This window comes from Haliaeetus leucocephalus, unplaced genomic scaffold, assembly GCF_000737465.1.
Source record: "Haliaeetus leucocephalus isolate CR32 unplaced genomic scaffold, Haliaeetus_leucocephalus-4.0 Scaffold219, whole genome shotgun sequence".
NCBI classification, from domain to species: Eukaryota; Metazoa; Chordata; class Aves; order Accipitriformes; family Accipitridae; genus Haliaeetus; species Haliaeetus leucocephalus.
The window spans coordinates 650,221-671,864 of record NW_010972655.1 but is presented as its reverse complement, the minus strand read 5'-3'; the positions used below and the strand labels follow the sequence as shown (position 1 = coordinate 671,864).

The 21,644-nt window shown below is 39.6% G+C and overlaps 3 protein-coding genes across 9 annotated transcripts in view; 2 read left to right on the top strand and 1 right to left on the bottom strand.

The window, feature by feature from the left end:
- Nucleotides 1-3,085, top strand: part of LOC104831391 — a 4,918-nt gene extending 1,833 nt beyond the window's left edge. The window contains exons 2-4 of the mRNA XM_010566940.1: nucleotides 3-100; nucleotides 1,864-1,941; nucleotides 3,046-3,085. Coding sequence (XP_010565242.1) covers nucleotides 3-100; nucleotides 1,864-1,941; nucleotides 3,046-3,085 — 216 coding nt within the window. The remainder of the gene's footprint in view (nucleotides 1-2; nucleotides 101-1,863; nucleotides 1,942-3,045) is intronic.
- On the top strand, nucleotides 9-10,010 carry LOC104831361. 6 transcript variants are annotated; one of them, XM_010566903.1, is made up of 5 exons: nucleotides 9-224; nucleotides 1,864-1,941; nucleotides 3,183-3,765; nucleotides 6,078-6,164; nucleotides 6,324-10,010. In XM_010566903.1, exon 5 carries the CDS (start codon nucleotides 6,324-6,326, stop codon nucleotides 7,677-7,679), a length of 1,356 nt encoding a protein of 451 aa, XP_010565205.1. In that variant the 5' UTR covers nucleotides 9-224; nucleotides 1,864-1,941; nucleotides 3,183-3,765; nucleotides 6,078-6,164; the 3' UTR covers nucleotides 7,680-10,010. The 6 variants fall into 6 exon arrangements, with proteins under 6 accessions (XP_010565205.1, XP_010565208.1, XP_010565204.1 ...); XM_010566906.1 differs by lacking the exon at nucleotides 9-224 and adding an exon at nucleotides 423-447; XM_010566902.1 differs by lacking the exon at nucleotides 9-224 and having other exon boundaries at nucleotides 961-1,941; nucleotides 3,525-3,765.
- Nucleotides 10,011-11,786: 1,776 nt separating this feature from the next.
- FBXW2 (F-box and WD repeat domain containing 2) lies at nucleotides 11,787-21,517 on the bottom strand. 2 transcript variants are annotated; one of them, XM_010566898.1, is made up of 8 exons: nucleotides 21,423-21,506; nucleotides 21,151-21,243; nucleotides 19,456-19,965; nucleotides 17,166-17,360; nucleotides 16,228-16,361; nucleotides 15,508-15,594; nucleotides 14,701-14,870; nucleotides 11,787-13,243 (listed from the first exon to the last, which is right to left on the bottom strand). In XM_010566898.1, the coding sequence occupies exons 3-8, from the start codon at nucleotides 19,943-19,945 to the stop codon at nucleotides 12,955-12,957; spliced, it is 1,365 nt and encodes a 454-aa protein (XP_010565200.1). In that variant the 5' UTR covers nucleotides 19,946-19,965; nucleotides 21,151-21,243; nucleotides 21,423-21,506; the 3' UTR covers nucleotides 11,787-12,954. The 2 variants fall into 2 exon arrangements, with proteins under 2 accessions (XP_010565200.1, XP_010565199.1); XM_010566897.1 differs by lacking the exon at nucleotides 21,151-21,243 and having other exon boundaries at nucleotides 21,423-21,517.
- Between the last annotated feature and the right edge of the window lie 127 nt (nucleotides 21,518-21,644).

The window sequence follows — 21,644 nt, the reverse complement described above, 5'->3', positions numbered from 1 at the left end:
AGCGGGGGGAGGCGGGGGGCGGGCGCGCTGTTGGCATCTTCGTCTGCCGGGCTGCTGGGGCCGAGGGGGGTGTCGGGCTGCGGCTCCGGCTCGGGATCCTGTAACGGCATCACGGGCAGAAGAGGCTCGACGGGCTCGGGATTTTATTCCCGCTCAGGAAATAGCAAATAAAATGGTGGTCAGCCGTAGCGTTATTTTTCGGTACTGGTGCTAACCACTGCATGGTAAGTTAAAGGTATACATTAATCCTACAGCCCAGTTTTTTGAAGTCTCCGCCTGAATACACTCCAAGCCTGGAGTTTAATTTTGGATCTAAAGAATGCGTAAGTCCTCCAAAGAGTGGTTTCGGTGTGTGCTTGGGTTGACCCTGGTAGGCTGCTGAGCACCAGCCCCCCCAGCCCCTCCACCCCCTGCAGTGGGATGGGGAAGAGAAGCAGAAGGGCAGAAGTGAGTAAACAATGGCAATTTAAGAGGTGAAGCAAAGCTGTGTGTGCGTGCAAAGCAAAATGAGGCGTTTATTCGTTCCTTCCCACCAGCAGGCAGGGTTTTAGCCATTTCCAGGAAAGCAGGGCTTCATCATGTCTAACGGTGACTTGGGAAGACAGGTGCCGCGATGCTGCATGTCTCCCCCTTCTTCCCCCAGCTTTTATTGCTGAGCACCGGGTCATACAGTATAGAATAGGCCTTTCGTCAGTTTGGTTCAGCAGTCCCAGCTGTGTCCCCTCCAAGTAGGGCTTGTGTCGCCCTACTGGGACAGGGAGGAGCATGAGAAACAGAGAAGGCCTTGATGCTGTGTAAGCACTGTTCAACAACAGCTAGAACAGCAGTGTGTTTTAAACACTGTTTTGGTCACAAAGCCAAAACACAGCACACTACAAGCTACTATGAAGAAAATTAACTCTGTCCCAGCTAAAAGAGGTACAGTGTGAAAGACAAAAAGGTGAAATAACAATCTTAAATGTTGTCATGCATTTTTTATTTTGCCTGATCTATTTCTTTTCAAAGGACACAAAGTCTAATTGTTTACAATAGGAGAAATTGGGCTTAGGAACGTACAGCAGATTATAACAGAGAAGTTTAGTGTACAGGGACGTGTGTGTCAGTTCTAATGGCACAAATTAAGTATACAGCAACACTGTATATTGGTCTGGTTTACCTTCTTTGTATTTAGAATAGAAATGGCCAGCTTAATTTTTTTTAGAGCAATATTTTGTGAATAGTGGAATAATACTGCCCTCAGTTTAATCCTTCAAACAATATGCTGCTGACTTCAGAACATACAAGAGAGGAAGAACATTGATGTTTCAAAGAGTCTTTCTGAAAAAGATAAGCTATCAAAAGATTAGCAACAGACGATATAGGTAAAGATGGTAAATGATTGTTAGTCTTTGGAATTTTTATTTTTATTTAAGCACCAGTGGTTTGTGTTGTTACTTTTGGGGAACACCATAAAGCAGAGGATAGGGAATAACTTTTTCCAAAAATAATAAATTAATAAGGCTATTAGTGGCGGCTTTTTAGTTAGACCCTGGATAAACCAGAGATTAGGCTGTTTATTGTTCCTATACTACTGAATCTAGTACTGCATATTAGTGACTGAAACTTTGCAATCATCTCTCGTCAATTGCCCCTTATCCTCACCCTAGATCGGGAGATATAGTAACAAGCCGAGTTATAAAAAATTAAACTCCATGTAGACATTGCAAAGATACTGAATTGAGCAGCATAGAAGGTCTTCAGCTGTCTCAGTGCAAAGAAAACAAATTACAAAGGAAGGCCACAATGCAGAGAACATGTGGGGGAGATTAATAATGACCTAGGAATGGCTCTTGAACTAAATTAGCACTTTGTTCCACCCTTTAGGAAGGACAATGCTAATGGTGGAGGGTTAAAGAAGGATGACGGAAAAGAAGGTCTGAAAATAGAAGTTGTACAGCAAAGGTAAAAAAACATTCCAGTTGGAAGGTGATAATGAATAATTCCCATTCCAAAATTCTAAGAAGACGGACATAGTGGTACAATGTGGCAAAAGAAAGCATGAGCAGTTGCTTGGTTTAGGAAGGGAAAAAAAGATTACTTAAGTATATGCAAGTTTGTAAGTGCAATCTTGATCACATACAAGGTTTTAGAGTAGATTTTAGAAGGACTATGACAAAAGAAATACGGAGAAATGTGATTAATTTAAGCAACCTGATCTAGTGAAAGATGTCCCTACCTACGGCGGGGGGGGTTGGAAGGAGATGATCTTTAAAAGTCCTGTCCAACCCAAACCATTCAATGATTCTATGATTCTAACTGGGGCAAGAGCTCTTTATTATGACCTTGCTGCAGAAGAAAACACATTGTGTAACAGCACTTGGCTGAAAGACTGGGTAGATGTATTAATCTTTGGCTGATGACAAGCTCAGATGTGTCTGTGCAATGTGATGCATCTGCAAAAAATGTAATCCTAGCATATGTTAAGAAAGAAAATTTCCAACAATGATGAAGGCTTATCACTGTCAGGTACAAATGGACAAGCAACAGAGATTTCTGGTCTCCTGTGCTATAGATTAATTGAAACTAGGCCAACTGCACAGATGCAACTGTCAAGGAAGAGTGTTTCTTATGAGATGGTATTAGAACAGCCTGTCTTGTTTAATGAAAAAGTAGCAACTGTGAAGACTAGGAGGTGATATGACTGCACTCAATAAATGCAATAGAGAGGAAGAAGGGCTCTTTACTATTAAGGGGAATACTGAAAAAGAACAAACTGGTGCAAAGTAGCCATTGATACCATTAGCTAAATTTAGTATTAAACCAAATCTGCATAAATTGTATCATGTTCTATTTGCATAGTAATTGTAATTAAAAGACACAAAACCAGAATGAATTATTGTTGTTGTTACTGTTTTTATAAAATGAACTCTTTTAAATATGCTGGAAGCATATATTTGAAGTTAAAATTTGCCAAGTACTGTCTATAGTGAGGAAATATAAATGTAATGTTCCTAATTAATCTGACTTACATATTTTCTGACTACGTATCTGTGCTGTTAATTTCAGGGGATCAAAATTAATGAGTCACACGTTGGGAAAACCATGAATTCCACTCCTCAAATAATTACATATTTCTTTTATTTAAGATTCTGTGTTCTGGTGTGTCTTGAGTTCTATATTTTGCTCTTTTTCTCTGCTTCTAGAACCTCCTGTTGTTTCAGATCGCTCTTACAGTTCCTCATCAGAATCTGTATTTACCTATTTTAATTAGGCCTGTAGTATGTTATTGAAAAAATTATTGCCCAAGAAACACAGATATACAGTATATTTTTCTAGTTCTCTCTAAGTATGTGTGTGAACTGCAGATATATTAACATGCAAGATTAATTTCCAGAAGGAAACTTAAGTAGGCTTAAAAAAATGACCTAAGTGCCTAGGTTTGATTTGCTTCAACAGCTCCACACTCAAGTTTGTAATTTAGATTAAGGTCTTGGGAGGCAACTGTATGCTTTGCTCAAGAGAAGGAAAACTTGTTTTTCTGGTAGGTGTGGCTGCTGTTACCGACCTTAAAGAACACCAGCCATCTGAAATAAAATGTGTTGGCAAGTGTCTTAGATATCACACCAGCATTTTCCTCAGTACTGTTCTGTATTGAACAGTTCTTGCAATTTATCTTAAAAATATTTAAGTTTTTATCTGGTTAGAATAAAGACCTTGTATATTATACCTTAGCAAAAAATAAATGGAGGACTGAACGGAACTTCACTCAGCTGTCTGCTTTAAAAGGTACTTTTTCCTTTCTGATGGTTACTGTTCAAAACACAGTTGAAAAGACATACTTTTTTATTGTTGTTCATTATTTATAGCTAGCAAAAGCAGAAGAAATAACAGGTAATAAATTCATTGTATTATTTACTCTTGACATGTTTTGATACTTCTTTAGGAAAAGCTATTTATTCTATAAGACTGAATAATATTTTAAGTCATAAATAGGTAAGACTGAGGAAAAAATGTTAAATGTGACCTACTCTATGTTGTAAGAATGCTAAAATATATAACAACCTGGGAATAAGAATGCTCAGGGGAAACTTTTTGTCTGACTTCAGATTCATTAATAAAAAGACTTACAAAATTTGAGTTGTTCTCAGTCACAAATCTCCAGCAGAAAGTTGCATGACAGTAGCAGGCTCTTATCATGTATTTGCAGTTCTGCTCTAAATTGTAAGGACTCCTAGGGGCGACTCTCAATTTCAGAGACAGAAGAGTCAGTGCTATCTGCTGCTGCTGTTCTGCTTTGCGCCTAGTGTGATGTAGTGAGATTTCTGGTGCCGTACGACTGTTGTGGTCTGTAAAGCAATTTCTTGGTAGCTAGGAAAGGCTGCTATAAATTGTATCAGCCTTGGCAAATGGGGTATTTTAAGCGGTGTGTTGTGACCATAGTTCTCCTTGCTTTGCTTTTTCAGGAAAGAGCAATTGTGAAAATATTGCACATTACTCTGAAGGCGTGGGCAATTATTTTTTGCCTAAACTCAGTTGAGGTTCAGAAGCTAGATTGCTGTATTCAGAAGCTAGATTTTACTGGCTGGAAACTATTGTGTTTAAGCAGAAAACTGGACCCTAGGGGAATTTTTCAAGCCAAGCAGTGAAGTTGCCAGTGAATTTAGGCACTTCCAAAGTTATGAAGCTGCTGAGTATGATATTTGGATCAAAGCTATGGTTTTAGGTTCTTTCTAGTTTTGTATCTTTCTTTCTTTTTGAAAATGCTAGTTTTCTGTTCTATCACAAAACAGTATCAAGATAGAGGCTCTCAAAATAGCTTTATCCAATGTGTGAAATGCAAAAAAAAAAAAAAAAGTATGAAATATTGGGTTTAATTATTATTTTAGAATAGACTGAATAATATGCTTTGGAAAAATATTTTTAGATATTTAACATGTGCATACTCTCTGAAGATACTTAGATTGCTAAATACTTAAGCAAGTGATTTTAAGAGTCTTGGGAAAGAAATGAAAGGACAAGAAATATGAGACTTTTCCAATATCTGCTACACATATGACATTGCTACCTATTTTAGCTAGAAAATATATACCTAGAAATCCGGGTCTTTTATTGGTATGGGTTTTTTTCTCAGCAGCTGGCTTGCGCAATAGAGTCAGTTTATTCCATCTTGGCATTTTAACCCACGCTTCTTGCTGGCAGTCGGGGATACTCTCTTCTACCAGTCCAGCTTTCTGATCTAATATGAATTTGATTAATCTGGGGCACTCTTCTTCCAAGAATCTCTGTGGTGCAAGCAGGCCTTCAAAGAGACTTGCTGTCACCTTACTGTTACGGATCACATCTGGATGCCTGAAGATGAATTTGTAGAGGAAACTTTAATCTGAGCAACATTTGCAGAAATTACTGCTTGGGAATGCCATGAACTCCCTGTCAGGCATTAACACTTGCTAGCATGTGAGTGCTGCTAAAGACTTTGGCCATCCAGGTACACAAGGATGCCTGTCTGGTCCTGCAGCAGCAAGAGTTTTAAGACCTGACCCCCAGACCATGCCAGGAGCTGAGCCAGCATTAATGCAGTGTGAGGAGGCCCAGATCTCTAGCAAGCATAAATGAGGCGACTTTCCCTTGCAAGCCCTGCCTTGTACGGTGCTAAGTAGGGTAGAGCTGATAGCTGAGAATAAGTTTTATACCTGCATAGATTTCACCTGTCTTCTGCTGAATTGTATGAATTGACCTTCCTCTGTATGTATTGTCTCATCTGTGGTGAACTGCAAGTTAGGGAATTTATTTAGACTTTTGAGATTGTATCTGGACCATCATGAGCAATCCCCAACTGCCATGTTTTTTATGAACTTGATTAATTCTCTATGCATTTAATTTATATATCTGCCGCTAACTTGTCTGTGGGAGGTCCAGTTGAGTTTTTTTGTGTGTACAATTTACACATACACTGTGTGGGGAAAAAAAAAAGCTTTTGTTTTGCTTTAAAAATTACTGCTTAATTATTAATTGGATGTTCTGAAACTTGGATTATAGAAAATAACGAATAATGGCTCCTTGTTCTCCTGTATATAGACCTCTATCATATTCTCTCACAGAACCCGCCATGTACAGAAGCTGTTCCACACGTCTGACATACAGAGGCATTCAGGGTGTCACATACTGCATCATCCATCCCATTAAAGGTGTCTTCTGTGATTGATTTTTCATAAAAACACAGCAGCTAAGTCTCTGATTAAGTCAGTGCACAGTGATAGAGATTTGCCCCCCACAGTGTCTGTGAAATTCTTGAGCAATGATCATGACTCAATATTATCTTATACTACATATTTTCTTTTCTGCAGATGCAGCAGCATAAAGTGCAAGGACAAAGAAATTTGCATCCACGTTTAGATACATTCAGAATGTTGTGTGGTGGGAAAAAATCTTACTTGGCTGCTGCTGTGTGCGTTATTACTCTAACTTCAATAGTCACACTTTCTTATCTTCAGTTACAGAGACTTTCTCACCTGCCAAAAATAATTCAAGAAGGTAGCAGATGTAGAGGGAAGATTACCAATAGCACAATAACAGCATTAAAAGATAACAGAACTTTTATTATATCCCCATACTTTGATGACAGAGAAAGCAAAATCACTCGTGTGATTGGGATTGTTCACCATGAAGATGTAAAACAACTATACTGCTGGTTCTGCTGTCAGCCCGATGGAAAGATGTATGTATCAAAAGCAAAAATTGATGTCCACTCAGATAGATTTGGATTCCCTTACGGTGCAGCAGATATAGTTTGTTTGGAACCCAAAAACTGTGAGCCAACACATGTATCGATTCATCAGTCTCCACCTGGAAATACTGACCAGCTGCCAAGGTTTGAAATTAAAAACCGCAAAGCTGAGACCTTTTCTGTTGACTTCACTGTATGCATCTCTGCCATGTTTGGAAATTACAACAATGTCTTGCAGTTTATACAGAGTATGGAAATGTACAAGATTCTTGGGGTACAGAAAGTGGTGATCTATAAGAACAACTGCAGCCATCTGATGGAGAAAGTCTTGAAGTTTTATATGGAAGAAGGAACTGTAGAGATAATTCCCTGGCCAATAAACTCACACCTCAAGGTTTCTTCTAAATGGCATTTCATGCAAGATGGAACACACATTGGCTACTATGGACAAATCACAGCTTTAAATGACTGTATATACCGTAACATGCAGAGGAGCAAGTTTGTGGTTCTTATTGATGCTGATGAAATAATTCTTCCCCTTAAGCACCCAGACTGGATGACAATGATGAGCAGTCTTCAGGAGCAAAACCCGGGGACTGGCATTTTCCTCTTTGAGAACCATATCTTCCCAGAAACCATATCTACTCATGCGTTCAACATTTCATCCTGGAATACTGTGCCGGGTGTTAACATATTACAGCATGTTCACAGAGAGCCCGACAGGAAAAATGTAATCAATCCCAGGAAAATGATAATTGATCCGCGAAAGGTGATTCAGACTTCAGTCCACTCTGTTCTACGCGCTTATGGCAACAGTGTGAACGTTCCCATGGATGTTGCCCTCATTTATCACTGTCGGGTGCCCCTTCAAGGAAGCCTTCCCAGAGAATCCCTCATCAGGGATACAACACTGTGGAGATATAACTTATCATTAATCATGAATGTTAACAAGGTGCTATATCAAACCATACTGTAAGCTCAAAAGTGAAACCTCGGTTAGAAGGAGGGAAAGCAGAGAGCTACTCGTATGGTGGGGAGGCAGAGGGTATAATTTAAAGATCATATTAAAATCGCTTCGACATGAAGCCTACATCTTACAGAGATTTAGGACAACAGCCTTTTTATGTCCCGTACAAAGGTAAATGCATTTGATTTGTGAACTGAATCGAGGTACCTTGTAAGAGTCCACAGTGATCGAGTGCTGGTTAAGAATTGGGTTCCTCAGATAAAGTCTTTACTGCAACTTTGTAAGACATGAGAGCTGAGGTATAGTGAGAAGACAGATAGCTCTTTTATATGCCTATAACTATGAAAGGTCATTATTCAAGGCCTAGGAAGTGACCATGCAGATATTAGAAAGTTAATATACCGATTTCCAGCTCTCTTTTTCTTTTCCCATCTTTATATAGGTTTTAGCTAGTACAATGAACCTGTAAACTACCTGAAGAAGGAGTGAATTAATTTTTGGTTATTTGTATCTCTGAAGTGCTTGGTGGATAAAAAAATACAGCTGTGCTTAGTGGTGCCTGTTAAAAGATGGCTTGGGACAGCATCTCCCAAATGAAGAGCTGCATTGTCTTTAACACTGTAACTCATTATAATCACAGATGCAGGATGAGAAGACACACCACCTGTAGCACTGAACTGTCACTTGTTAGAGGTATTTCTTCTTAAGGGAAATGGGAATTTGTAGCAGAGCCATGAGTCATTTAGTGACACCAAGGATCAATGCAGATGGTATTACTTCTGGAAGATGTAAAATGACTTTGGTTTCAATTAAAAAAAGAATATCGGTACTTCTCAACTGATTCAGCTAATGCAAAAGTTTTCAACCTATGTACAAAAAATACAACTACAGTCATTAATATCAAAGGTAACGTTGCTTAATTCTTGCAGTTTGTATGTCACTGAGTACAAAATTTGTATGTACCATGTTGAGTAAAAGGTAAACAAATAGATTGTGAAAATAATTGAGCAAAATCTAGCAGTTTCAACTGTAAAAAAATGAACCCCTTATATTCTTGGAAATAGTGTTTGTTAAAGTGGTGATGTATTGTAACACTAAACAGCTGTTGGAGTTTTGCTGATCTAAATGACTGTTCAGCTGTTTTTTTGAGACATGTAAGTTTAAGAAGAAGGGTGATGCCTCTTTTGTTACCCACAGCTGTTCTGAATTACTTAAGTGGTAGATACTGAGTTGTGTTGGAAAGCTTTAACCAGAGGTAAGGGATACAGATTGATGTTGAAGAAAAAGAGGCTATTGTGAACTGAAAAGAAGGCTATTTCCAGATGGAAGGATGAACAAACAACTACTTATGATCCATAATAGATTTTTTTTCTCTCGAACCTTGATGCCTCATAACAAACTGTTTCTTCATTCACAAAAATTAGACATCAGGTGGATTTTAGTCCTTTATGTGATGGGTAAGTCGAATTATGTTGCTTCCTTAGGTAGGTGTAACAGTACAGAAGCTGTGTCTTTTCCAACCTTTATCTAAAAATACTGCGAAGTAGTTGTTCACTTCTGCTGAAGGGTCAGATGGAAAGCAAAGCAAACAAAAAAACATTTGGTCACTGTAGTTTCACAATTTCAGTCATATTTTTTCTGTTTGTTAAGCCCCCAAAGCTATGTCCATTGTACTGATGTGCCAATGTGTTAGAACCTTCCTATGAAGTGATATCTGGGGGCACTGATAGTCTGACACTTTGGTGTATGACAGATGTGTATGTTTGAGAGCAGGTATGCTTTTTGTAATTTCTACACCAGTGTCATGTTTTCATTCCTTCATCTGTTTTGTGGTGGCACATGGAGCTCTGTCATTAGTGGATTAGCATCATTAGCTAGTAAGTGTCCAGGTGGAACTTTTATTTGGAAGTCTTCAAGAGACAGTCCGTAAATAACTGTTTGCTAATTGTGTTTATAATAATAATCACCTGCTATGTAACAGCCTAAAACTTCATTTATAAAACTAAAAGGGTAGAAGAGCAGTGTAGTGTGTATTGGGTACTTCTTATCATGCTGTTCTGCTTGCATACTCCGGGAAAAATGCAGAAAAGGAAAATTTACAGTTCTTAATTTGTTTAAAATTTTCTGCAACTTGTGAAATACTTGTGGCAGAATCCTTTTCCAACCACCACTCTGCAGCTTTTAACAAACTGTGGTACTTGCTTCACAGTGGCAGCAACATCTCCCAAAGTCTGTATCAACAAACTCTGGCAGCTATATTAACATCAAAGGTGCCTGCTGCAGTGGTACTATCTTGCTTGGCAAGAGGTCCATTTAGAATTTTAGCCTCATATAGTTTAGAAGGGGCATCTGGAAGTCCAGCTCCCTGCTCAAAGCAGGGTAAGGTCGCATGACATGCTCAGGACTTTGTTTAGGTAAGCTGGACGCACAGTCTCTCTGGGCAACTTGTTCCAGTCTTAAACTACCCTCACAGCAGAGAAGAGCTAGTTGGAATTTCTCTTCTTGCAACGTGTGACCATTGGCCCTTGTCCTGCTGCATGATGCTGAGATGAGTCTGACTTACTTTGTCTTCTCTATACACCTTCTTATGAGGTAGCTGGAGACAGCAGCAGTGCCTCCTCACCCCATGCTCGCCACCACCTTCCCTTCCCCACCATTCTCTCTGGAAGACTGAACTCAGCTCTCAGTTTCTCAGACATCTTGTGCTCCACCTCCCTGTCCCTCTCTATGGCCTCTCACGGGACTTGCTCCAGTGGGTCAGTCTGTTTTGTGCTGGTGAACTCAACATTGGACTCAGTGTGGCCTTGAGCACAGAACAGGGGTGAAGAATCTCTTCCCTTGAACTCCTAGTTATGTACCTGTTAATACAGTGCAGTATAGAGTTGGCCGCCTTTGTCACAAGGGCATATTGTAGAATCCTGTTCAATTTGCTGTGCAACAGCATTCCCAGGTCCTTTCCTGTAAAGCTGCTTTCCATCTAGTTGGCTCCAACCTGTCTGTTGTGTAGGGTGATTGTGTCTCAGGTGCAGGGTGGTGCATTTGCTTTGGTTAAACTTCATGAGATTTCTGTCAGCCCACTTGTCCGGTTTGTTGAGGACCCTCAGAATAGCATTCACTGTTGTTTCGCATATTGACTGCTTCCCCTTCCCATGGTTTCCCCTTCCCCTCCAAATTAGTATTGTTGGGAACTTGCTGAGAGTGGACTCTGCATCATAAAGGTCACTAATAAAGTAGTTAACCAATTCTAGCCCCTGAAGAACACTTCTATTAACTGGTTACCAGTGATAACCACTCTTCGAGCTTGGCAGGCCAGCCCATTTTCTACTTGTCTTGCAGTCCAAATATTCACCCCATACTTCACCGTTCTGGGTACGAGGACATTTCTGGCATGTTCCTGTCTAAACTCCTGCTGTGAAGTAATCTTTCAAAGCTAATGCAACGTTTTATAGCTGGCCCATCATCATGTGGCTCCTTTAGAGTAAGCTGGGTCACTGCACACACCATACACAGTATAGTTACTCCCACATTAAGAATGATGAAAACTGGGTTTCAAGACAAGTTATTGAAAGATTTCTGTTTCACGTAAGCTTCCTTCACTTTTGACTGAGACAACAAAAGCTCTGAGAGCATCATTTGTGCCCCAGTCAGCATGATTTGAATCGAGCACAGTGAATTTGGCTTCCAGTTGATAAAATCCTTGACTACAAACACCTTTTCAAAGTAAGTTTGTGTGAATACAGGTGGAAAACTGAGTACTTAAGACTCTAGCCTTGTATTCAAGAGATAGCACTCCAACTGTGACTTCATGCAGTTCCTACTGCGTCACTCAAATACTGATTCTTGCGTATGAAAACTGCCCTTCCATTGGTGTAATTCATACTGCATATATTTGGGAACCTTGGCTTTTGTTCAGTACTAAGTATGAAATTAGGTCTCCTTGGATAGTGGGAAGAAAAAAAAATCATACTAACTGTAGCAATGGTAGGCCATTTTATCTTTTCAAGGACATGAGCCAATCTTCATGAAAACCCATGTTTTCAAGTTGTGTAAAAAAAAAAAAAAAAAAAAAGACATTAAGGGGAGATTTTATTGTAAGGGAGGAGGGGAAACCAACCTAAAGCGTTTCTAAAGCATGTGATGTCATCAATACAGCTTTTAAGTACAAGTCAAATACCACAAAAGTATGTGGATAGGTATTTGCTAGTCAATAGTTAACTCGTGTACATCGGGTCTCCTATGATGATGAAAGCGAAAGACCTTTTTCTAGTCCTATACTTTTCTTCAGACTTTGGATACTTTTTCCACGCCCCCGCCCAAGATGTGGCAGTCTCACTGTTATTTGCCCCTGCTTTCCAAATCTAGATGTATCAACTACTTGAAGTGCATGATTATATTAACTGCAACTTTTGGAAAAAGTGAATGGCTGGTAGACATCATTTAATGTAAGAGAGTGACTCTTGCTGTAGAGATTGAACATCATCTTCCTATTCATTACACTTCTGCCTACCTGTGAACTAAGTTATGTTCTCACACAAACTACAGGAGATGCGGACTATAAATAAAACACTGATCAAGCCATTCTGAGTTACCATCAGCAAATATGATGAATACTGTCAGAGGTTCTCTAAGGTTAATTGTGACGGCAAGCTCCATTAGATGAAAAGTTGGCTCATTCTTGCTGAGGAGAGTTCATATTGACATGTTCCCGAACTTAAACAAATTATTATTGTTAGCATCTGATCCTAGTTAAAGGACTCATTTGATTCTTCTATTTCAAAGGCTAAGTATTTAAAGCTATCAGAAGGAAAAAACATTTTGAAGAGAATGATACTGGAGATAGAAAGGGTTTGTTATCTTCTGAGTTAAGCAGCCATGCACTGTAACCAGTATTTGCTGTTACACGTATACAAGCCTATGGTTCTGAAATAGTAGCTTCACCTTCTGTTTCAACAACAAAAAATAGCTCAGAAGTCAGGTCAAGCACTACTTCATTTCAGACTTGATGGTGGATTTGAATGGTTTACATGTTAAAAGCTATGCTTCAGAGCCCGAATACGTATGCTTAAACATGAGTACAGACAAAATTTTGTGGTGAATACTGTTGGCATGCTGTATTGCATTATGTCCAAAACCACCCATTCCCAAATGCCCAAATAAAAGTAAATGATTGTGCATTGCATGATGATACCATTAGGTGTGCAACTTTGGTTCATGCAAAGTCTCATTTTATGGACACGCTGCCGATAGTCCATATATTCCTGAAGATCCTGCATATGTGAGCTTTTCAGCCATGTTCTTTCCATAACACCAAATGGATACTATGGTCCGGCATACTGGTGGCAAAAACCAAGCCCATATCATTTTGGCCATTTAGTCCATTTAACCAAGACATTTCACCAGCCAAAAAGCTTGAGCCTCTCTTTGACTTCCTATACTCTGGAAGAGGCCAGCGGCTTATCAGTTTTTCTGTCCTCAAGTCCATTATATACAGGTATCTGTTATCAAACAGTAGAGCAAATATCTCTCCAAAGCCCAGCAAGGACACATTTGAGAAGTCAGGAGGTTTGATAACCCTAGAAGACAAGACAGCATTGTTACAAACTCTGTCACGATGTAGGCATGAACCTGCATTACTAAAACATATCCTTATGTGTCTATAGAAAGTAAGTGTCTAAACTCATCATTCTGAAAGGATTCAGAAAGAATTGGATGCAAATTCTTCAAATTAAGCAACTGAACACTTAGCTGCAGTCAGGCCTGTGGTCTCAGTTCTGGCTTTGTGCATTCAGGACAGACCCTTCTGACCTAAGTAAAAGTTAGGGTTTGAAAGGGATTCTGCACAGCACAAGGGGAAAAAAAAAAAAAAAAAAAAGTCTTGTTTCCAGATACACACAAAAGAGCAAATGTACTTGTGTTTTACAGTAAATTTCCATAGGGATTTCATGGCTCAATATCTTTAAATTAAGAGGTAAAACCTGTTATTATTATTTTGACCACTCTTTTAAAAGCTGGAAATAAAACACAGAAATGCCTTCTTGTGATAAGAAAGCAAGATAAATCATTCAAGATTGGTCCTTAACAGAATGCTGTTTTACTGATATTTAGCATAAGTTACACATTTTCATCTTGGGGAGAAATAAAAGTATTTGTTAGTTCCCCTACACCTTTAGGATATTTTTGCCTCAATAAATAAAACTTGAAACAGAAATTGAAGAGAGTAAGTTTTCCACAACTGACTGAGCATTTGATAATAGCATTACATAAAGCACAGAACTGAGGCACAAAAATGTATGGAGATGAAAATCTGCAGGGTAAACTAAGAGGTGAAATTACTCAGTTATTCTTTCTGATAAGAAGCACTTCCCTTGGAGTAGATCTTCCTATGGTAGATAGATACTGTACAAATATTCAGGCCATTTCAATTTAGAGTCTGCTAACAGTTCTAAAATGCAATTTTTTTCTTTAATAAGTTACAATCTTAGATGCCACCATTTCTGACAGATACAGCCTCGTTCTTTTTACAGAAACAGAATGCCATCCTGTTTGATCCCTTACTGTAGTCTGATAAACTTCACTATCACTCCACAGCGTTATTAAGAACGACAGATCAGTAGTGCTATAAGGAAAAAGAGTCTTTTAAATTTGTTTTCCCATGAAAGGACCCACAGAAATGGCTGCCTGGTTCTCTGTAGAGCAGTCTCCACAGCAACATTAACTTCTAGTCACTACCGTTTCACATTCACAACTACAGCACTGCAGTCTGATTTAAGTCTATATTGGAACTGTTGAGCTTATGGAATGAAAATATGAAAGAGGACTAGCCTGTGGCCAGAAACCAAAACAGCAATCAAATGATTCATATTAACAGATCATAAATTAGAATTAAACCTGGGCAATATGTGTAAAGTAAGATGTTTACAGAATTTTTATCTAGATTCTTTTGGCCTACATCTAAAGTAAGTTATTAAAACCAGTATGTTCTACTTCTTACTTATTTAAAGAAGACTAAGTCTTAAACTGAAACACTTACCTGAGAATATCATAGCTGGCAAAGTCCCACTGGTATAATCCTAGGGCTGAACTGCACACTATGTATTTACCATCAAAGTGCAGTCTGGGCTGTAGGGAGATGCTGCGATCTTCAGAAACGGACAGTGTTTTTAAGCACTTGCAGTTTATTTCCCTTCCAATAGGCCAAATCTACAATTAAAACACAGTTTAAGACCATAAAACATTCACATTATAAACCGTTACACAAATAGCCTCACAGTCTCTCTTTAAGCATCGGGTAAATGTGTGCATGTTTTTTCAGAAATATTTATCTCCTTTAGGTAGGAACATCAATTCTGTAAGTGACTTGTCTTACAGTATTTTTGCAGTATGTGTTGTTTCTAGCCTAAAAAATCCCAGTGAAAATGGGTGCTTTACAGAATGGCAAAAAAATTAACTATCCAGTTGGACAGAAATGTAACGACATTTCAGTTATGAAGCACTTCCACAGCCACAAACTATTTACAGCACTCTCCAGCCCAAAAGTCCCCAAGAGTAACAGTACTTGCAGTTAAGTGGTTCCCTGTCAAGTTAGCACATTAGGCATGCACTGAAAGCACTTACTTTTTGCATTACCATTCATGTAGAGCTATCATTTAAATCTAAACATGAAGAAAAGCATCGAAAAGTTAGCTTCCGAAGAGTTGCATGTCTTGTACGCAACTTTACAAGCAGGCAATATGGGAGAAAATAAAGTCATCTATTATTCGTAAACTTCAGTGAAGCACTCAAGCATTTTATTTCCCTGGGTATCAAAATGATATACATAATGATATACGGTACATACCTTGATTTCATACTTATCTGCACTTAGAAGAATATAATCCCCAGGACTATGCATAAGAGACTTGACTTTGCACTTCTGCAAAACTACCTGTAATTGAAGGATGTAATGATTTATGTTGATGCTGCTAAATAACCAAACTTTCATTTGCATTTTTCACTTCATTGACAATGTGTATACTGTACTCTTGTATAAAGGCAATACAAATACTTTTAGTAACTGAAGGGAAACTACAGTATACACTTCTCTTGTTCCTACTAGTGACAACTTACTGCATTAATAAGCGAACATACGTACTTCACCTCTAGAATTACCCCCCCACCTTCCAAGTTCTGAAATACTTGGAAGAAAAATACTGTTTCTTGACTTCAGAACTCTTTTCATACTCAGATTTTGGTTATCAGACCATCAGTTTTTCTACATAATTTTTAAAGTAGCTTGCTTTCAGAACCATTGTTTTTATTCAGTCTTTGAATCAAACACTGATTCCTAATATTATTCCAGCTGCTTTGGAATAGAAATATCTTCAATGGTCTGAAAGGTTTAACTATAGCTTCTTTAAGTATTTTTTCTGCTGAAATATTATTTTGCAGTATTTCCTGATGTTCTTCAGATTCTATACCTAGGTACAGGGTTAGGATTAGGAAACAGAAATTTAGAACATGTTACAAACTTATTGCAAGTAAGTGTTTTGCAAGATTAATTAAAAATCAATATTCCCACCTTAGTGACCCATTCTGTGTGTCCAGTAAGGGTATTCAGGCACGTTCCTGTTGATAAGGCCCATACTTTCACAGTGAAGTCTGCAGAGCCACTGACCAGAATATCAAGTTCATCATTGTAATCCACACTAAAAACTACAAGCAAAGAGGGTACTAAATAAGGAATACCAGTCTCTATGCACGCGTTTTTCTGTAAGTGAGACACTAACTAGTAGCCTCTATATGAATTTAGTAGCCTCTAAATTCGTATGCTACTACAGCTTTAACTGTTGTTCTTGACCTGTGTATGTGAATTGTTGCTCTGGATTCCTAAGCTTACACTGCAGAATTACTGATTTTTGTCCAAATTAAGAGCACGTACATCAGTGGTTCCTTTATGGTTGGATTATGGCAAAGCGTAACTTAAGCTAGTTCCTATTTTAAGAGTTGTAGTAAGTCAATTCCAGCAGGATTACTACACTTGATATATCTCATTACTCACAGGGGAACAGACCTACAGCTGAGTTGAGGGTATTTTGCAGTAGAGGACAGAGAAGTTAATTATGAGGAAAATGCAAATACGGATTCCCAGGTCCTATTCCTTTGCAGGAAGCCCACCTCCAGTCTGGGGATATAAAGAACTGCTATTGCCATGTGCTGCTCCCTGCTACCTAGGGTTTGCATCTTTTTGGTAGACTTGAAAGTACTGAATAACCATGGCATTTAGTATTATTTTCATGCAACTGCAAAACACTACATGGCTAAGCTTTGGCATTATTCAAGGGCAGACACATCTAGATCTGTTCTGGCTGGTTTCCGCCCCACCCCAAAAGGTGACGTGGGAGAGGGCCTAAAAAAAGAAAAAGCTATTGTGCAAAGAGCTAACTTAAATTATAATTTGTTTGATCATGATGTATGTTACTTGACTGGTGAAATTACAAATTGAAAAGTTCAACATACCTGCCCCAGTATGTCCTCTAAAATGCTGTGTCTTTGCCCCAGAGCTCCATTCCCAACAGGCTACTGTGTTATCAAAAGATCCTGTTACAAGCTTTTGTTCATCAAACTTCACTGCAGCACAAGTGTGTGTCTGGATACCATATATGCACTGACCTGTGCTTACATCCCACAGTTTTGCAGACAAGTCATCTGATCCTAGAATATAAAAGAACAGGGTAATTGGAAACAAAGAGTAAATAATATTTCCACTCCTATACTCATCTTCCATGTTTGTCTTAAATATAGTATTTTCATGGAACCACAGAGTGGTTATGGTTGGAAAGGACTCTGGAGGTCAACTCTTCCAACCCCCCTACTCAAGCAGAACCACCTAGAGCCATTTGCTCAGGACCATGACCAGATGGCTTTTGAATATGTCCAAGGATGGACGTTCTACAATCTCGCTGGGCAACCTGTGCTCAATCACTCTCACAGTGAAAAAGTGTTTTAGAGGGAACCTCCTGTGTTTCAGTTTGTGTCCACTGCCTCTTGTCCCGACACTGGGCACCACTGAGAAGAGCCTGGCTCCATCTTCTTTGCATCCTCAATTCAGATATTTACATACATTGATAAGATCCTCCCTGAGCCCTCTCTGGGATAAAAAGTCCCAGGTCTCTCAGCCTTTCCTCATATGAGAGATGCTCCAGTCCCTTCATCATATTCATGGCCCTTCGCTGGACTCTCCAGTGTGTCCACATCTCTCTTGTACTGAGGAGCCCAGAACTGGACACAGTACTCCAGGTGTGGCCTCGCCACTGCTGAGTGGAGGGGAAGGATCACCTCCCTCAACCTACTGGCAACACTCCTAAAGCAGCCCAGGATACCATTAGCCACCTTTGCAGCAAGGGCATGTTGGTGGCTCATGTTCAACTTGGTGTCCACCAGGACCCCCAGGTCTTTTCTGCCAAGCTGCGTTCCAGCTCGGTGGCCCCCAGCATGTACTGGTGCCATGAAGTTGTTCCTCCTCAGGTGCAGGGCTTTGCATTTCCCCATGTTGAACTTTTTCTCATTAAATAGTACTTTCAAGCTGCTTGAATGGGGAATAAGCACTAGTTTTAAGTCTCGGCACTACAGCAAAGCATCTTGTTTTCATGTTAATTAAGCTACTAGGCCTTCAAGTTTCCTCATACCCTTTTAGCACCTTCCATAGATTCCAGCACTGCCTCTGATTGACAGTGTCTATTGAAACAGACTCATGGATGTTTTACATGATACATCACTCTCAGGTTTCTCTCCCCAAAGTTGTTTCTTCTTTTTTTTTTTTTTTTTTTTTTTTTTTTTTTAAACTCTTAGCAGTAAGTCCAGACTGCTGGCCTTGAAGAACCGAATAAAACCCCGGACTCTTACACCTGTTGTTTCTCCTGGTGGTTTCAGCACAAAAGTGTGTGACTTTTCAGAAAGTTTTGACAATGCTGCTTCCTGTGTATTTACGTTCCCTGCTGAGTAGGGAAGTGAAAGACTGGCTAGAGTCCAGTTGATTTCTAGTAACCATCTTAACATACCAACAAATATGGGAGTACTTAGCCAGTATTCCCAACTTATTCTATAGCATTGTCGTCTCAAATGATTGGGAAATCCTTGGAATACGCTCCGACAGCAGTTTATTGTAACTTTGTTACTATTCTTTCATACTTAAGGTTTCATATTTGTTCTGGATGTATTTTTAAGTTCAAACTGAAATCTTTAAGTCTGCAGTCTTCAGGAAGGAAGCTGAAATTATCATTACAATGTGCAAGTCAGACTAATAGCAAGGGTAAATCTAGTTTACAGGTCTTCATACAAGCACTTATGTTAAGAACTGAAAGTGCTTACCAACTGTATCAGAGAAATTGTCTCGTTTCAAGGAAGAAGACAGACTTTTCCTGCCACACCCTGGGAGACTGCAGTGATCACATAGCCCAAACAAGGTCCCTTTAACTGGAAGTTATCCTCTTAAGAGGATAATTAACATATCTGTACTTCTCAAATGGGCTTACTAAGCTGAAGCATGATACTTGCTGTTACTGTTTTTTTAACCGAGAAAGAAATTGGTCTCCCTGTTTTCCTATTAAAGTGACTAATGAGTTTATTAGTGTGCCAGGTGTTTCAGAAATTGAAAAAAAAGTAATTTTGAATCATCTTAAACTGCATTAGCACTACAAAAATAATATGTCTGGTAAAGGAAAAGCAAATTGTCATTAATTGTGGGGTGGGGACACACACATGCACACACAAAGAATTGTAAGACTCACAAGTTTTCTGTCCTTCCTACCTGTACACAGAAGTCCATCTTTATAGTAAAGTGCATATACTCTGGCACTGTGTCCAATTAAAGAGGATGTCTCAAAGGCTTCGTGGTCCTTCAGTTGCTTCATCCTTAGAATAGCCTTTAGGTAAACCTTCTTCCAGTGTAGAGGATCCTGAACAGAGTCATCTATTTGCCAACCCAAATTCTTACATGCAGTCTGCCACACCTCTGTACAGGCACTTATAACCTTATTCCACTGCTTAGAGACGAGGCAACATGTGAGTAAGGTCTGAGGATCAAGCCATTTTAACAGATAAAAACTAAGTTCCAATGGAAGAAGTTTGAGGAAGTCCCTCTTGAGGAGAATCTCTAGATTATTGGAGAGGTGCCTGAGCTGGACTGCTCCACTCAAGCTAATCAGGTGATCCAGAGTTTCATTTTTCTGCAAGTCCGTCAGAGAAAGAAATGTAACAGAAATGTTATCAAGCCATGCTTCAAAGTCCTTTTTCTCCATAAGGTTATGGAAAAATTTACCTGTGATACATCAAAATACTGTATTAGTTCCGTTCAGAAAACAAGGTAAGCATCACATCTTTATTACTGGTACATCAGTATTCCAAATGGCATGTTAAAACATAGACTAAAGTGACCAAATGCATTTTAAAATAGTCATTAGGTTAGGACTAAGCATTTGCATGCACTTTGAACTATCATTTGTCCCACATCAGACTTAGAAGTGAATTGTATGGAGCTAGTGAATGTTAGCATTCATATGAATGTTAACATCCTTCTTGTTCTAGGTTAACACTTTCAAATTCTGAATCCAATAAGGTAAGGGTTAGTTTAAGTTTTAAACCTATTATAGCAAATAAACACTCTTACAGTTTACTCATGGATTATACTGATAAAGGGAAGAAACCAAAGCATATAAGCAGAATTATAAGCTAGTTACTGACAGAACTTATTCATACCTTGGTCCTGAACTATTTTAAACGCAAAGCAGGTAACTGTATTTTTTTTCAAAAGAAGCTACAGAGAGATGTCTGAAAAATTGTGTTGAAGGATATGTTAGCTGTCTTTCTATTTGGCTCGTGTAAAGACTAGATTGTGCTGGTCTAGTATCAGTTTTGACATGTCTGCACTGCTTTGACCTAAACGCTTTTTTTTTTTTTTTTAAATTCCTGGGTTTTTTTCCTATTTTCTCAGTTTATTTCCAATGAAAAGAATTAACTGTAAAACTGAAGGTTTGAAATACTGTAACCTCCTGAACTACGTGATCTGTATGCATTTATACTATCCTGCGGCATCTCAAGTTCCTACAATAAGCCTGGACAAGTGATTAACGAGATAAATGTCGGGCAAACAGTTAAAACCCCATAATTATTTATTTCCTCTGGAAGATCCAATTCAATTCATTAGACACCCGGCTGAATTTAATTGATGGAAGCTCCCAAACCCAAAGAATTGAGGAATCTGAGTGGGAGCCAATAACATGTTTATTTCTATACAGACATTTTACCTTCACAGAATAGGATCTTAGAGTACGCCTCTTAACATGGCATAGTAGTATGGAAAAGCAGTCTTCACTATGAAAGGCTGCACATGGCATGCAATTGTTGATAAACACACAAGAAGGTACTGGGTGTCAAATGCAGAAAAACAGCTGCTCCTACCAAGCTACAAGTTCATACAGTAACTTCTCCTGCTGACAGCACTTACCGGCTTTCCTCAGCACATACGGTAGCGAAAATATTTGCTGTTCTAACAGGCATGTGTTCTCTTTGAAACGAACAACAATTTCTAACGGGCTCCCTAAGAGTAAAAAAGTAGGCGAGCTCTAAGGCGTCTGTTGTCTTCCATACGGGCGCTACCACTGAAATCGAGGGCTGCCGCGAGGCCCCGAGACGGCGGCCCGCAGCTGCCCGCGCGAGGCTCTTTTCCAGCCGTCGGCCGGCCGGCCCGATCCGCTCCCCCCGCCCACTCCCATATACCTCCGCACGCAAACAAGGCGGCCAGGACTGGAGACTTCCAGCGCCGCTGCCGCCGACAGCCGCCGCGCCGCTCGCCCGAGTCCCGCGGCGCTCACCTCAGGTAGCTGCCGGGCGCGGAGCATCCTTCGGCACGCAGCAGCAGCAGCCGCCGCCGCTCGCGCGGCCCCCCCGAGCCCGGCACGGGCTGGGGCTTCCCCGCGGCCATCGCTCCCCTGCTGGTCC